Source organism: Athene cunicularia (assembly GCF_003259725.1).
Source record: "Athene cunicularia isolate RWA chromosome 5 unlocalized genomic scaffold, athCun1 chr5_part3, whole genome shotgun sequence".
Lineage (NCBI taxonomy): Eukaryota > Metazoa > Chordata > Aves > Strigiformes > Strigidae > Athene > Athene cunicularia.
In genome coordinates this window covers 1,865,706-1,882,748 of record NW_020799103.1, presented here as the reverse complement: position 1 = coordinate 1,882,748, position 17,043 = coordinate 1,865,706, and the positions used below count along the sequence as shown (strand labels likewise).

General features: G+C 38.5%; 1 protein-coding gene and 1 long non-coding RNA gene across 5 annotated transcripts in view; both read right to left on the bottom strand.

Moving 5' to 3' along the window:
• LOC113481332 overlaps window positions 1-17,043 on the bottom strand; it is a 658,441-nt gene that overhangs the window by 56,653 nt on the left and 584,745 nt on the right. The window lies entirely within an intron of this gene.
• The window catches only part of ARNTL (aryl hydrocarbon receptor nuclear translocator like), a 28,585-nt gene that overhangs the window by 10,152 nt on the left and 1,390 nt on the right, over window positions 1-17,043 (bottom strand). Inside the window, exons 2-12 of one of the 4 annotated variants that reach the window (XM_026850858.1) lie at window positions 15,571-15,694; window positions 14,699-14,846; window positions 11,700-11,720; window positions 10,641-10,679; window positions 10,257-10,298; window positions 9,162-9,319; window positions 7,654-7,733; window positions 6,560-6,652; window positions 5,517-5,634; window positions 3,191-3,340; window positions 1,565-1,808 (exon numbers count right to left, since the gene is read on the bottom strand). In XM_026850858.1, the coding sequence (XP_026706659.1) occupies window positions 1,565-1,808; window positions 3,191-3,340; window positions 5,517-5,634; window positions 6,560-6,652; window positions 7,654-7,733; window positions 9,162-9,319; window positions 10,257-10,298; window positions 10,641-10,679; window positions 11,700-11,720; window positions 14,699-14,838 (1,085 nt within the window). In that variant the 5' untranslated portion in view covers window positions 14,839-14,846; window positions 15,571-15,694. Of the gene's footprint in view, window positions 1-1,564; window positions 1,812-3,190; window positions 3,341-5,516; window positions 5,635-6,559; window positions 6,653-7,653; window positions 7,734-9,161; window positions 9,320-10,256; window positions 10,299-10,640; window positions 10,680-11,699; window positions 11,721-14,698; window positions 14,847-15,570; window positions 15,695-17,043 lie in introns of all 4 variants that reach the window. The other 3 variants (XM_026850857.1, XM_026850860.1, XM_026850859.1) reach the window with 3 other exon arrangements.

Genomic DNA, 17,043 nt, shown 5'->3' with positions numbered 1-17,043 from the left:
GTCACAGAGAGTTTAAGAAGTGTTTCTTTCCTGGATTCCCTTGGACGAGTGACAAAGGAACAGCGCAAGTCTGTATGAACAAAAAAAAAATCCCAACACAGAAATAAATTCAGAGTTTTCAACTTTTACAGGTGCCTGAATATTCTTGAGTGGAAGAATGGATCATAGAATGCCAAGTTTAAGCCTACAGATTGGGCTTTCTTCTAAAAGATTCCCTTTCCAAGAGCCCTTTGAAGTAGTATATGCATTCCAGGGACTGTAAACAACAGCTGGAAAACAATTAAGTAAGAGCATACGTGCATAAATCCAACAGGTCAACATTTTCCGAGTTCTCTTGTTTTAGAAATACTTTCAAATTATCCAGAGGAATACGTCTGATCTTTTAAAAATAAAACTTGTTCATTAACTGCCATACTTCGGTATGACAGAACAGCACACTTCCTGAGAAAGGCTGCTGAAGAGCTGATCTTTTAAAAAGCTTTCAGTCAAATTAAGAACAAAGAACCCCAAACAGCACCACCAACGCCTGCAAACCCCCAAACCCAACCACCCCAACCAGATGGTTAACATTCAAGTAAGAGATTCTCCTTACTGCACTGTTTCTCAAGACTATCAGCTCTTTCCTCTCCATGGCCACTAAAAATCACCAGACACAGCCCTGAAACAAACTCCAGCAGGCAGGTTCTGTCTGAGTTCAGAGCTTGGGCTTTTCTACATTGTAAGCAACTGAGCCTGAGGCACCTGAAACGGCCTCATCTGGGCAGTGTCAATCCGTCCTGACAAGGAAGGGAACCCAACCAGCCCTCTTCAACCTACGCAGCGTAACCCCACCATTAACATCCTTCAACTACCTGTTTCCCCCTGACAATGGCAATTACTTTGAAGGAAGGCCCAGGTCATGTGTCTCTGCTACTTAATAAAATTCATGCAATTTCTTTTTCAAAACAATTAGGCTTTTAGATAATAGAATTTATGTTTGAAAGAAGATACCATACCACACTGGTACAAGTTCTCAAACCTTTTCCAGGAAGTAAAACTTATGGAAAGCTTTCTTATGAATACAAAAGATCACACGCAGAAGTATTAATGCCGTGGAATGCCTCCAAGTGTAGTTAAATGAATGTATATCCTAGTCAAAGCCTCATGCAGACTGTGCAATAATTTAACTATGTAGCCTTTGCAAAAGTTTTCAAACAACAAAGAGGTAATAATTTCAACATCCAGTTTCAAAATAGGACAGCGTATCCTGAGGATTACACATATACGTTTACTTAAATAGGCAGAAGTGATCCCTGGATTATTCTATCTAGTAAACCACATTTTTTGAGTTTTTTGAGGTTGAGTTTGTTTGTTTTTATTTTAATCAGTAATACTGAATAAATACACAGTAAAAGCTTTGAGCTCAGTCTCAAAAACCAAAACAACTTGCAGACAGGATTTAGTAAAAAGCTGAAAAGAACAGTCATATCTTTTTTCAATAGTATTTACACTGCTTTTAGTGAAGCTGTCAGTAAAGCAGTGTTGGGCAGCGACTTACTGTGGAAGTTATTACAAGTATTCTTACCTCTGATCTACAAAAACAAATTTCCCATCTATTGCATGTCGAGAAACATATTCTGTAGGTTTGACCCTGATCTCACCGTTGACTGGCTGTGGTACTACATGCGGATGCAGCCGTCCAATTGCAACAAGACAGCTTAAATTACAACCCTCGTTATCTGGTTCATTATCTTCATCTAGTCCCATTTTTGTTGGCGGCCAGCTTTTTAAATATCCTGTACTATGAATAGTGCAAAAGCTTTTGCGGTCTGCTGTAAAAAGAAAAACACAACAAAAACCAGAAAAGCAGTTAGGTCAGGGCTATTGCTCTGGAGAACTTGATCTCAGTTCTGCTAATAATGCATCTCCTCTCTTATCCAGGAATTTCGGGATACTGTTCACCGAGGGATTTTTTCAGCACTCCTGCATCAGTGCAGCTCATCTGAGATATTTCAACAATTTATCTCTCCAAAACCACTGTCTGGACTGAAACACCACAAAGTTCAGACCATGGTTACTTTTGAAAAGCTTTTAAGTAGAAATGGCATCACATTTTATTATTTCAGCAAAGGATGCAAATAATCTAAAGGATTGTTTGAAGAAATTAGTATATTAATAAATAAATAGAATGCCCTTTTCAACTTAACAGGAGGCTCCTAAAAAACCCAGGAACAATTTGTTTGGCAGAATGTAGACTCTCTGGGGAGGATAGCTGTACACAGAGATGGGGAGGAAGGAGTCACAAGGACAAGTAATACAGTCAGTACCCAAAAGGTGAACTCATTCCTCAGCACTGACCAGACCTTAAAACTGCAAGGAAGATGACTTTCATAGAGAGGTAGATTAAAAGGCTTATGCCTAACTGCACGAGCTGGTTTCCTCAGGGATGAGCACTAAAGCATAATCCAAGGTTGAAGCTGTGTCTGAACCCATCAGAAAGGAGTTGGGGCAGCTGTCACATCCAGAGACAAAACACTAAAATTGCCTTCTGTTCTACAATTGACACTCTCCAGCTCAACTAATACCAAATGCATTATCCAAAATACACAAACGAGAACCTTTCAAATTTGGACTAAATATATATTCCAACATGTCTAGAATAATACCCTGCAGAGGAAAAACAGTATTGCAAACTTTGATGATGTTATGACCAAATACTTCTGGTGCAGAAATGCTGTGTTTTCAGTACTCAAATTGTAACAAAAACACAGATGAACTCAGAATAAACTCATTTATTAAATTGGACATCTATCCAAATATCACTTGTCAAATATGGAGTGGAGAAACAAAATGGTAACGGCTTCCCTTTACTGGGGACGTTGGCCAGAAGGTCAAGACTGAATGGGATATGAACAATATCTGAAGAAATGCGATAACCACACAGGAACTGTCAGCACAAACTGCCTGCACAAATTTCAAGAAAGCCGAGAGGAGAACTTAACTTTCTATGCTAAAGCAGTGTGTGAAAACTAGTGGGGGGGGAGTGGGGGAGGAAGTATGAAGGAACAGACCTAGACATAGTTCAGTATCTTAATAAGAAACATTGACAGTGTTCAATAAATGTAAAAAAACGTAACCACTGCAAATAAACAATTTTATAAAAAAGCACCTGACAGCTATTACATTTGGTAATAAAATGAGTGATTGTTACCTTTCTTCTTTGAACAGGTGGAAGGAAAATCCTTGTCTTCTACTTTCACGGACGGTCTATTGCACTTCATCCTACAAAAGAAGGACCGTCTTGCTCCAGAACACAGTCGTGATGGCCCAGGCGTTATATCAGTTTTAACTGGGAGTCCAGCTGCAGCAAACAGAGGAAGTGAGGAAGCCTGCTTTGCCAGGTAAAGAGTTAACCACACAGATCCTACATCGTACAACCCAACCTCACAATGTTTCAACTTTGCTGGGACTTGCACAGAAGTCCTTTCACATGCTTCTTCAGAAGCTGCAGTCCTATTTTGGAGATTTTCATGTAAGTGAGTACGTGCAGGACTCGACTGAGCAAATCAACATTAGAATTTCCAATTACACTTTCCAACATGAAAACACTGACGCAAGTTGAGAACACAGGGTTCTAAAAGCAAAGATTAGTAAAAGATTGTACAAATCCACACAAGTTTTGCAATAAATGTTGTGATTTCTTTGAATGCTAATCAACTGATTAAAAATAGACAGATGATTTACTCATAACCAGAGCAGTAATTCAGACACGGTCACTCGGGAGGCCCCTGACCCTTCAGACTGGGCAGCTTTGCTATCACAACACCCACCCAGAGAGCACGTATGCACATGCAGAGCACAAGAGGCCCGGGGCCATTCCAGGTCCATCTCAACTGGTGTGTTTCTAGACATCAGACTTTTTCATTGTTCTGACAGAAGGAAGGAAAATGTAGCAGCGACCTACTCAGGGACTACAAATCTCCAAGACCTCCAGTTACGTAAGAAGCCTCTCCAGCCTCGCAGAAATAAATGCACATGAACACACCCTAACAGCAAGTCCTGACCTTTATCGCATTCTTATGGGAGATTCTTAGATTCTTTTCTGCGGAAAGTACCTAGCAAACCACAGCACCAACACACAGGTCAGCTCGGGGAGCCAGCAGCAGGGTGGCAGTCCAGAGAGCGCTGCAGGAAGACGCCTGGCATGCAGCACTGGGGCACACACACCTGCAGCCAGAGCTCCGAGACCTGATGGAGGATTTCAGTCCCACTGCAGCTTTTCCACAGCCTGCTACCCACTTGAACCATTTCTCATGGGGATATGTATAAACAAACAGCTATAAACATGTACAAAAACTACTCCCAGGGCCCTGTAGGTTTTTAACATAAGGAGGAAAACAACGATGCCAATGTTTTAGTGTAAGTGCCTCCCTTAAAATTAGAATTGAGTGAGGTCACCTCAAGGAGGTCAGACTCCTGCACCACATGCACTCTAAACTGCTGTTCAGCGGTGAGAGTACAAGCTGTGCCTGAGTCACTCATGCCAACATAAAAATAAATACATGCATACATACTAGTACTCTTTAAGAATATGAGTTCTTGAAATCCTACCAATCAGTCTATCATAGCAGATGGGAAGACTGTAATTCATAGTATTTATTTTTGCCCTAACTTTGTCAAAGGCATACAAAAAAAGGAGCTAGCACTGGATACACACACTTGACAACCAGACAAAACCAGGAGCCAGAAAAACTTCAGTTGATCCAGCTGGAGCCTCTAGGCTCACTGCCCTGGAATGATCTCTCTCAGCTTCAGTTTCTGAAGTTGAGCTGGTGACTTCTTTGAGATGAGATCCTAGAGACTTCTGCTCCTGACAAGCATGAGACTTAATGACCTGGAAATCTGCAGTTGTAAGATAACACCTTCTACTTAAGCAATGCAGACTCCTGTTATGAGAGTGAATTAAACACCCACTCACCTCAAAAAGCAGCAGAGATACAGAACTACTTTAAAATACCAGAGTGGAATAGAGCTAAGAGACAGAGTAGGAAATGATTCCAAGGACCAGGTTAAAAACCTTATAAAAGAAAGGTTAGGTCATCGACAGAAGCGGCAATAAGTAATAAATAAAAAGAATCCTCTACCTTGACTGACAGCTAAGGATTACCACCATAATACTGAGTGTATTCTGACTGTGAGAATGACAGATTAGAACAAACGTTTCATATGTTTTAATGGGAAAAATGAAACCTTTGATGCCTGGAAAAAGAGAGAGGATCTCTCACAGGTGAAGCCAATTAAACTATACTGCAGCGCATGCTAAACCTATTGGCTTCCACATCCAGGTATCTGTTCATACTTTCTTTTTTTGGTTGCGGGGTTTTTTTTTTCCTTCCTGTCTTTAAGCTAAAACTTCCTTGGCATGACACTCAATCCAAACAGCACCCCCTCACACACACACTTGTGACATTAGGCAAATACTCAGCAGCAGTGAATCTGGCTACACGGCACCGTTTTTCAAAGGTGATAAAACTTACTTTTTGCATCTATAAGCCTTTCTCGTGGCGCAGTGTCAGAAGAAGAGAGCTGCTCCTTCACTTTGGCAATGTCTTTAGGATGAAGGTAATCAAATAAGCTTTGACCAATCAAATCATTCTGTAGAGATTGAATATTCAGTCAAAAATTAAAATAATTGCTTAGTATATTTTCTCAATTTTAGCCACTGTTATAAATAATCCTTTTACATCTAGGTCTCACCAAGGAACATCAGACACCCAAGATCCTGCATTTAATGGCAGGTATGTTTCCTCTCTTATGATTACATTACACAGGAATTTATTTCACTATTTTTAGTACGAGTTTTGCAGAAATAGCATGCTCAATCCACCACCACCAAATATTCTGGTTTCTCTTCAGTCTCATTTCATATGCTACACGTCTGAAGGGAAAAAAAGTCACAATTGCAAATGTTCTCTTTCAATATTTACATGATGAGCAGGTATTTAGTATATACTTAACTAAAGCCTGGCTGAGAAAAACTTCTGAAGCTAATGCAGTTTTAAAATTTGGTAAGGAGGGCACATGACAGAAAGAATGAAGAATATTATTTGCACAATATATGGTGCAAGTTAAGCCTCGTGTTAAGCATATATCAAAAACCTGGCTTTGGTTTAATTGCTTCCCAGTTTCCATCAGTACATATGCTAGCAAAGCCAGAACAGACAGAAAGCAAGCTAAGCTGAAAAATTCACATGAGGCTATTGGAAGAACCTCAGACTGATTTTTTCAGTATTTGTCTACACTCCCAGTTAGATAACACTTTTGCAAGACTGAGGGCAAATCCCTGATCAGAATGCATCAATCAGTGAAATAAATTAGTTCATTTTCACCTCCTTAGTTTGAATGGAAACCAGAAACAATCTTCTCTAATGACATGGCAGAGAAAAGTTCTTTCTTTGCAACAAATCTCAGCTTTCAAGACAGACTCTTCACATAAATACCCCTCCATATAAATGCATAATCATAAATAAAGCCTTCCCATCTTTTAAGGCCTAACATTACTTAAAATGGAAAAGAATACCTGACTGTAGTTGAGAATCTTGAAGACAGATTCTGAAACAAACAGTATCTTCCCTCTGTCACAGCCCACAACAAAAAGAAATCCATCTGCTGCCTAATTAGGAAGAAAGAGGGAAAAAAAGTAAATTACTAAGTTGTACATCCTCATTGCATCATTATAACCTTTAAAAACACTTTGTATACAGTATAATTTCCACACTAGGAGAGCTTTCTTAACATTCTGAGATAACTGAGTCAACAGGCAAGATATGAAATTACAATAAAGTGGTTTTTTTGCATCTGCAAACATTTTGGGCATCATTCTGGGCATCATGCCCAGAATGTAAAATCACTTCTATGGGAAGAAAAGAATCTATGTCTTGTCCAATAATATTATGATTATGTTTAATAATGCCTTCAAATTAAACTATTATTTTAACTGTATTTATTCCGTAGTTCCCCTTTTAGAAACCAAACATAACCTGGATATTTATTTTTGTGCCTGTAGGCAAGTAATTCCCATTTCAACAGTGCTGCTTATCAGTCACATACAAGCGTGCAGGATTAGGCCCTAATTTTATAGCTTTAGAGTGAAAATGCTGCAGAAATTAAATTCTGCGTATGCCGCATCTGGCCACTGCGGTGCTTCACAAGCTACACAATCGTGTAAGCTACTAGAAGAGCTTAACTACTGACAAATGCTCTACACTCTCCACGCTATAAAAGAAGGATACAGCAAGCAGCCAGACATACTAAGTCATGTCACATCAGTGACCTCAAAAAAAGGTGTTCACTGTATCATTGTATGATGAAAATCCTGCCAAGGCAGCCCACTGCAGAAAGTCTGCAAGAAAAATCTTTTATGCCATTTTGGTTCATTCCATGAAATAATTGAAGATTCTGACGGCTACCATCAAAATACCAGTTTTGTCAGAGAATCAGGAGACACTAGTCCTCATTAAAACCCACTGACTTCATGCAGTAATCTTACAGATTTCCTCATTATCTTCCAGAATCAGAACATTTTTAAGCTGAGGCAGAAAAATACTGGCATTTTGTCTTGGGAGACTTATATTCACAGCCATTACTATCTCTTAATTAAAAGTTGAGACATACCCTGAGAATAAGATGTTTTAATTCATCATCTGATAGAAAAGCAGGCTTATAGTTTGCTTCTGTGTATGGGTTTGTAGCACCTATAGAAAACAAACAAACAATCCCCATATCACAAACTTAACAATACACACTTAAAGGGGCAATTTTCCTTTGACTACTTCTTATATTGTTATTCATTGCAGGTGTCCCTTTAAAATGAAAGTTGTTTTTTGGTTTTACTATCCCTGTGAGCTCTGTTGGTATTAACTTAAAAAAAGGATTAAGCATTTTTGCTAAAAAGCAAATACTGCACTTTGTAGTAATGCAAATTAAATGCCTTCTGAGATATAAAGGTGTTCCTTCATATATTTTTTAACCTGAATGCTGCCCTTGATTTATGGTCTAATCTCAGAAATGAAAAATAAGAGATTAAAGAATAAAAACCTTCAAACTATTTCTTCTCTCTAGAACTTAGTAACGACAAGGTCACGTAAACAGGTTGTCACTTAGGAACTTACAAATCAGTTCCTCATTTCATGCCAAAGACAAAAGGTAGCGTTACAATGACATCTCAACGCCAAAAGCCAAAAATCAGCAACAAATGAAGCAGCTATGTATCAAAGATTATTTCTTCTTATTCTATTAGCTTCATAAACACAAAAGAGAGTCAAATTAGTAACCACTGAAGTGCTACGAAGGACTAACCTAATCAAATGACAGTGGCAGAAAAAAACCTTTCAAAACCACTAGGATAAATATGATTGGACACCAGTTCGTCTAGAAACTTGAACAGTGACTCTAAGTTAGCTGCATCTATCTTTTCTCGAGGGTGTATTTCTGGAAGGCTTAAGCTTTCACCACCATCACTGGTTGTACCCAAGCACTGATTCTCTCTTATGTGAAGCTTTAGGACAAACGGACACTTGTAACAACCCCAACTCTTCCAAACCTACCTGCTTCCCTTCGGGGGCTTGTAACAGAAACTGGTTAGAAAGACTAAAATTGACGTTTCAAAGTACTCTCCATTCTTTCCCACAGAGCTAAAGGTATGAACACAAAACCTCAGCAGTTCTGTAGCAATATTACTTACACCTCAAATGTAACCTCTCTATCCAACAAGTTTTGCACGTTGCCTGGTTAAGATCAGTGCCCAGTGCTACACAAGATGGAACCGTGCACAGCCACTGAAGCCCTTTGTTCCCTCCCCACACCTGCCTCAGCTGCCTTGCCTTTGCTGAATCTAGCAGTGATGATCAATCAGGTCTGATGATGAAAAAACCTTCTTTTCTGATCCACAAATTTCCTAGTTGGATCAGGATACTGGACCATGAACCAGTGAGCTATGAAGAAACACGCAGTATCAAATGCTAAATAAAGAAGCCCTCCCAAAATGTATTAACTTACTCCTTTTGGGCAAAAGGGCAAGAAAGGTAGTGAAAAAGTACGGCTTTGGGGAAATTCCATTTTGCCATCCTCCTCCAGTCCTGTCCTGCCCCATCCCTCTCCCCCTCTCTCCCCAGTCAACTCACCACGTAATGTCTTCATATGCTGGACAGCCATCCTCAGCACAGTCAGTTTATCCAGCTTCCGAGACATGGCGTTGCACGTTGGTACCAAAGATGCCAGTTCATCTATAAAACTGTTCATTTTGTCTCTACGCCTTTTTTCAATTTGACTATGAGCCTCCCTAAACAAGTAAAGGTGGTGAGAAAAAACAGAAAAATACGAGAAAATAAGTCACATTAAAAAAAAAAAATCCCAAATACAGTATAAAAAACCCCACAGAAAATAACCTTCTCCTGGCAATTGTTACCTTCCTATCCTCATGAAAAGGACATCCGCATATAGAATTCTTCAGACATTTTATGTTTGTTATCTGGGTAATATAAGCAATAGGAAATGCTACAGCATGTGGTCCTAATTTACCAGAAAACACATATAATGTTGGCCATACAGTGCACTGAATCCTCAGTTCTGAAACAATCCACTAAACCGTACAAAATTACCTAAGTATTTCTACTGTACATCATTTCTTGGCATGTACACTGAAACATAACTAGATTCACAAAGGTCACAGATAAGCAAATTCCAGTGGGCATGAATACTGAATAAAGCATTCAGTTAAGAATTTGTAATCAATACGCTGTATGAACGTACTAAGTACTTACAACTACCTTTTACTGTGGCAAATGTCTTCCACTCATCCTTATAGCTCCCCACCTGAAGTATCTGAGATACCTCTGAACTAAACTCTTCCTAATCAGCAAAAATTATGATAAACGCTAAATAATTTTTGGTTTGTATTTTCTCATATTAAGGAATCACTTTAACACTTTTACAACCCGCTATTGAGTTTTCAAAGAAACAAGATGAAGAGTTACACCTTATCAGATACATGCAGGCTTTGATTTCAATTGATTCAATTAATGAAGTGACTAAACCCCAGTTACCTACCAAATTAGTATGTTCACAAAACTACATGCATTTTATACATGATAAATGATAAATGAAAAATAAAAGGTCAAAGCTAGAAATTATTTTCAGGATAAGAAACACATGCAAGTAGTCATGTATGGTAAAAGGCAAGAGATAATTCTTTTCAATATACTTGTTTAGAGTATTACCTTGCATTTTTTATCCTGCCTTGTTGGTCTGTATACTCCAATCTGTTGGGAAATGGGATCACAAAGTTACGGTGTTGAAAAAAGGAAAACCAATTCCTTTAATCCAACTTACACACCTACTGATCCTCATTAAAACAATTTTTTTAAAATTTGAATACTCATTTAACTTTTCCTCAGAAAATATAATTGTTTACAATACTGTGGCTCAAACTATTGGGGGGTTTTGTTTGTCTGTTTTAATTTGTTAAACATTCTTAAGCCTCTGTCCCAGCAAAGAAACAACGTGGGACACATGCCCACAGTGACACTGCACACGGGCGTCCTCACACAGGATCCGGTGTCACTGCTGTGGCACCGACGTTTTAGTGACAATATCAGTAGTACCTTCCATGTTGGTCATCCTTATCTGTATCCATGCCTTCCCTGCAGAAACAGAATAAAGGAATAGATCACAAACTAAGCAGGATTAGCAACACTGTTATCAAACTACCCTAAAATTAGAATTAAATATTCGTGTTGTCTTTAAATCAGAAATACAGAAGTAAGAATATAAAAGCGAGAACCTGGAAGGACTAAAGAAGTTGTACGGGTTTTGTAGTATTAAAGCATTTTCTTAAATTAGTTGTGTCTCCTTCAGAGCTAACAAAATGGCACAGTTTGATGTGTTTGACAGCAAAACATGCTGCAGTTCAAAGATATCATCTGTTATAAAAATGGCTTTCTGTTAACTAGAGGGGAAAAAAAAAAAAGGACATATCAAAGCAGATATTTTTCATGCCTTCATCAGAAATAGGGCTACTACCTTGCATTCACTATAAAGTTCAACCAGAGATGCTTATCAAGGTCCCCACATAAAATTCACAAGTGACCCTGAATTACTTTGTGCAGACGCCTGTGTGTTCTACCCTTTAGTTTGCCTTGTGATAGTTGTTTGGGGGTAAGGGATGGTGATAATCTGGACCAACAACCCACTGGAGACAGCCAAATGCAGAGACAGAATGAGAGACTGCATGAAACCAACCAGGCACATTTTGAATTAGTACAATTTTCAGTGTAGATATATGGTCTACTTTCATCTCAACACAAAAAAAAAAAAAAAAAAAAGGAAGGAGGCATAAAGAATAAAAAGGATGCCCATTATTACATTTTATTATTGTAACCATAAGTACTGAAATAAGGAGAGGAGGAAAGCGTAAGTTTTCATAGCTGTATCTGGTAAAATAAGTTGAAAGCCTAAGACTACAGCACTGTTAGACAAAAGAATTAGGATGAGAATGTTTTGATATATATATAAATCTCTACAACTGTGCTTAAACAGACACTCTTAAGCCTGGCTTATTCTGGTTTAATTTTCACTTGCAAATTTTAAGTAAATAGGAGGAAAAAGATGTTTTTACTTGCCTTTTCAAGTTAAACCAATTATTAAAATATATATATACTTACTCAAAAGGAAAGCCATCAAGTCTGAAAAGAAAGAAAAATAAAGTACACCACATACAGGAAATAAGAATAATGTCTTATATTTTCTGTTGAAATTCTCAAGCTAATTTATATTCTATTTGAAACAAAAAGCATGATGAAAACCAGGCAGTAGCAGTGAATGTATTCTAAGAAAACAAGCTTGTTTAAAATTAATCTACTTCCCCAAAGAATAATTCTGCTTTTAAAAAAAAAAAAGATGGCATAGTTCATTACACTTAATGTGAAAACCTAGTAAAACAGCTAACCTAAATTATGTTATCTCAGTGATTTGCATACTGTTTCATCTCCCGAAATGAAAGGTCTGTGCTTTATACATGTAGCCCTTGTAGTCTGATAAATGGGATTTCGGAGGACTCTTAAGGCCAGAAGTAATAAGAATAATTTTAAGAAGTGTATCCCAAGTTTATCAGGTTTTGATTCTGCCCTGCAGACAGGTGAACATTTTCTGGTAGTCAGTACTAGAGTGCTAATTCTTTATTTTATACAGACTTTATCATATCATGAGGAAGTTAAACCGAATCTACATGCAAGCTAACACTGGCATCACTTTAAGACTGTAAAGTGACCTGAACCACCACTTCGCTTTAACATGTTAAGAGGCAACATTTTATAAAAGCCTCATGAAAAACCTTCTCGTATTAGCCATTAACATACTAGTTACTCCTGTTCAACATTGGCTATCAGCCTTCTTAAAAATAAACATGGTAGTCTTGCATATATCATTCCTTCCACTTTTAAATCAATTATCTTTGTGATTAGTTTTTAAAAGTTTGAATGATGCTATAGGTTTTCTTCATGGCTCAGTTTGCACGTCTGAGTTGCTACCTTAGTGTCTCACAGCACTGCTGATGCTCACAAAGAAACAGCATGCAGGTCTAGAATAAGACTCAGGAACGAGGCATCAGTTTTCCACTTGTGGCACCACCTTTAGCTACACGATGCTCGTTGTGACAAAATTCATTTTAGCTTTAGAAAAACCCAGAAAGTAAAAATCTAAGAGGTACAAGGTAAGTTACAAATGCTTCAGGATCGTTTGGTTTTTTTTTATCGTACGCTATTTTGCCTGAAAACACTACTCCCGGGAAAACAAATGAACTATTTATAGACCTGTGCACAAAGTCTTGGATTCCAGCATTTGACTAAGACCGTACGGAGAAGAGACCTTTGCTGAAGTGACTGCAATAGGTTGGACGGGAATCTCCCAGAGGAGTGGCAGCAGGAAGAATGACAAAGGAGCTGGTGTGGAGAGCTGAAAGCCGATCAGTATGCTTGCTTGTACGTGAGAGGTGAAGGAAGAACCACACTACAACAGTCGGGTTTTGCCTTCCTAATTCCCGACTTCACTGGTGAACGAAGCATAAAACTGGACACTCGGACAACTTATGTAAAAAAGGAATTGTTAACAGGCAGCCAAAGCTGAACAGTAGCACTTCTGAACATGTACCAATACATACATATAGGAGGAGGGGTCAAGGAAGCCTTCCTTAAATTCTGTTTTAAAATAGGAATATTCACTAGCCACCATTTCCTTTGCAATACGTGAACTGTGGTATGCGGACAGCTGCTGTAAACTTATTTTACTTAAGATTCAAGGAAACTTTCACATATTTTTAAAAAATGCACACAACCTCAAGGGCAGAATTATAACTTACAAGAGCAAGCTGTCTTTTGGGAAAGAGGACTTGAGCAATGTTTCCTACCCAGAAGAATAAAGATGGAGAAATCCTTTCTAGAGAAGAGGAAGTTGGTGAGATTGAGGCTGTTCCCCGAATTGTGTAGCAGTCGATTCAACTAGAGGGTCATGTACTTTTCGAGAAGACTAAATGCATATTAGAGAAGGCACCTATGCAGTATGTTTGTGGTCCTTACACAGTACTTAAGCTTTGCGCATCAGCTCTCCTAAAAAGAAGTGCTACACACAGGGAACCTAATTCTTAATTGTCATGCTCAGCATGGATTAAAAGTTCTACCCCTCCCTGTAAAAAGACCTGCCAACAACCCAAAAGCCCACAATGATAAATTTTGTGCTAAGTTACATAAAAATGGACGATGTAGGTGTATTAATAAGGGATGGGACCCACTCACGAGTTACCCTGCAGCTAGACTTTGTAAAGTTACACTATGTATGAGGTTTGCATAGTTACTTAGAGTAAGTAGGTTGGTCTTGGTGTACCTAGTGTAGAAGACCTTATGCGTTCAGAAATTTAGCAAACTTCACTATGACTATGTGATTTCTTTCTATTTCAAATACCTGCCCCAAGAGAGAAACTATTTAGCAAGCTTCCCTTAAAGAGAAGCAGCTCCCTTGAAACAACAATCACATTATACCACTGATTCAGAAGAAACAAAGTTTTGGTTTTGTCAGTAATAATAGCCTACAGTCAAGGACCAATATAAGATTAAATCAGTTGATTAAATGAAAGGCAGATCCACTGCCTCAAACCAGAGGCTATTCAGATTCATGTTCAACTGGGACACTAAAATAGCTTCATCAGGCAAAGGTTGGCATCACACTGATAGGAAGTGACTAAAAAGGAAAAAAAAAAATAGGTGAAGAAAAGGAACTATTCCCAGTTTTACTTCTGCTTTTTAATGACTTCATTATCTTCCCTCCCGCTAGTCAGACATTCTATTTTCTACATATAAATGGGCAATATACTCCACCTTCACACTGTACACTTCATCAGCATTAATTTCCGCCCCCCATCAGCCAAAGGTTTCTTTCTTCAGCCCAACGTCATCTGATAGCCCTCAATTCTAGCTGCACCAAGATGAAGGCTTTATTTTTATTATTAAATATTAATGCATGGTAGGTTTTTTTCTTTATTAAAACCTTTACGACAGGTTGTCAAGAAAAGGTTATTTAAAAAATGCTAGAAAGATTTCTACCATCTCCTCTGCTGTATTGTGTATTAACAACCTCTTTTTAGCAGTGTTAAGTGAAGCAAAATCCAACTTACTGATAATCAGTCGAGCTTCCCTTTCTTTTCCTATTACAATCCATTCCTGAAGTGCTAAGGGAACTGGAGATCAAGTCAGCAGGGTCTGGTGACATAAAGTCACTAATTGTAGAAGATATGTCCATCCTTTGGTCTGCCATTGGATTGCCTAACAATAGGAAAAAAAGAAAACCAAAAGAAAACCACCAAACCCCCACTGCATTAATAGAAGCAGAAGCTTACATATTTTTAACCAAAAAACAAATCTCAAAACTTAATATTCTTAAAAACGGGGGGGGGGAATAATAATTCTGTGTTTTCCTTTTGCTGTAAAACACCTAACAGGCAAATTCTCCTTTTCCAGTTAGTGGTCTAGTGAATATTGCACACAAACCATGACCATCCTCAAATCACGTCACTTAACACAATTGTTTTAAAGGATTGTCAGCACAATCTTAAACTAAACCAGGTTTACTCTTATGTTAACTGGCCAGCCAACTGTTTCTACCTAACAGAAAGAGTAAGTTCTGCCTGTCTTTCCCTGACTGGGAACAGTAGCGTGTCTCTCCATTTGAAGATCGTATTACGAAAGGTCATAAGCTTTGAGAGTTCTAATTCCACTGAATTTCATGGTACAGAATTCAGATTTCCATAGAAAATCAGGTTAAACAAACACCTCCACCACAGCAGACCCCACAAATAAAGAAATAATAACCCAATGAAGGTCTAAGACTACTAGTTAAAGGTACAAACGAATCTAATCAGCTTTTTCATCCAAAGCATACACATTTTAATCCTCTAGACTGCAAATAATTATATTGTTGAAAGAAACCCTGCAAAAAGTTTATTCATTACTAGATGGCATCAACTGTGAAACGGATTTTTTTTTTTACCTGAAATTCTGTCTTGGAAGCCTAGATCCACCTGGGGAAAGATGATGTTGCTCAGCCTGAGGCAGCTAATCACCTTAAAACTCTTCCATGCCTCATATTCTGTTAGTCAAGTACTTTCAAAAACCTGAATGGGAAGAAAACCAGCAAGGTTAAAAAACACTTTCAAAACAAGTTTGTTTAGAAGAATTGCTTCAGACACAGTTTCCAACAGCAAATAGATATTTTCTATGAAAGGATCAAATTTTAATTTCCTTGTATAGAAATTTGATCCATCATCAGAAGGGTTAGATGTTGGGATATGCATCTCCAGTGGGCCGAGCTTTGGAACAGAAGGAATCTCTTCAGCATCACTTCCTTCTGGGCACTGCTTATCATTCTTTGGTCTTTGCCTACAACCCCTTTGCTCACAGACAATGATCAGAACTAAATACATTTGCTGTCAGATGTGACCAGAATGAGTCAAACTGCTATTACAGTGCAAAAGACAGACTTATTCCTTCCCTCCTGGCTGCCTCACTTTTAACGTGCCCATAGAAGTCAGGCAGTTTAGGCTTGGCTTACTATTTTATTTCCCTCGTAACAGCAGCTGGCATTTCAAAGGAAAAGGGATTAAACATTATTCTATCCTGCATGCTTCAAGTTCTAAATAAAATCCATACCCCATACTGTAACTCAGGTCCTCAACTGTGTCTCTCAACTACACTGTAAACTTAGTGGCAGGTCTGCACGTGGATGTCCTTCCCTTCCAGGCTGCTGACACAGAACACGCTTTTCCAGCAAAACTTATTATGCAAGACTTAAAAACTGTTCGAAGGCTGCCTCTTGCAAAAATCTCTGGAAGTTTTTTGGATACACCGTTTGCTGGTTAATGCATCTGCGAACATCACGACTGCCTTTCCAACCTGTGACGACAGCAAACTTCCCAATTACACAGGTCAGCCAGCTCCCGCAACACTCAGAAGTTTCACAAGTCAACCAACTAGTATTCTGTCAACATGACCACATTATAACTGATTTACTAAATTGCATTCATAGACATTTTAAAGAGTTATAAGCCAACAGAAACCTCACAAAATCCAAAGTCAATGGCATAATTACCAAATTCAGAATTTATTTCAGAAGCTTAAATTACCTAAATTGCTGGTCCTGTTACAGTAATAAGTCAGGATCACAGCTCTTAAATCTAAGGTCGGGCAAGTCATTGCCTTAATACCACCAACTTCTGAACAGAGGATCACTGTTCTAGAAGCAGAGCTTCCAAACTGCTGCTGAGGGCTCCCTGTCCATCTCACATGACGACCTCTCTGTGGTCCCTTCTCAAAAATGAAAAAGGAGCCAAATATTTGCAAATGTGTGGATGAACTGGTACAGGCAAGTTAAGAGGCCAGCTGGCATCAAAAGGTCAGTGACAAAAGCAACCCCGGTACAAATTTAAGTCAAATGATAAATTGCTATTGAATCGATACCCACAGT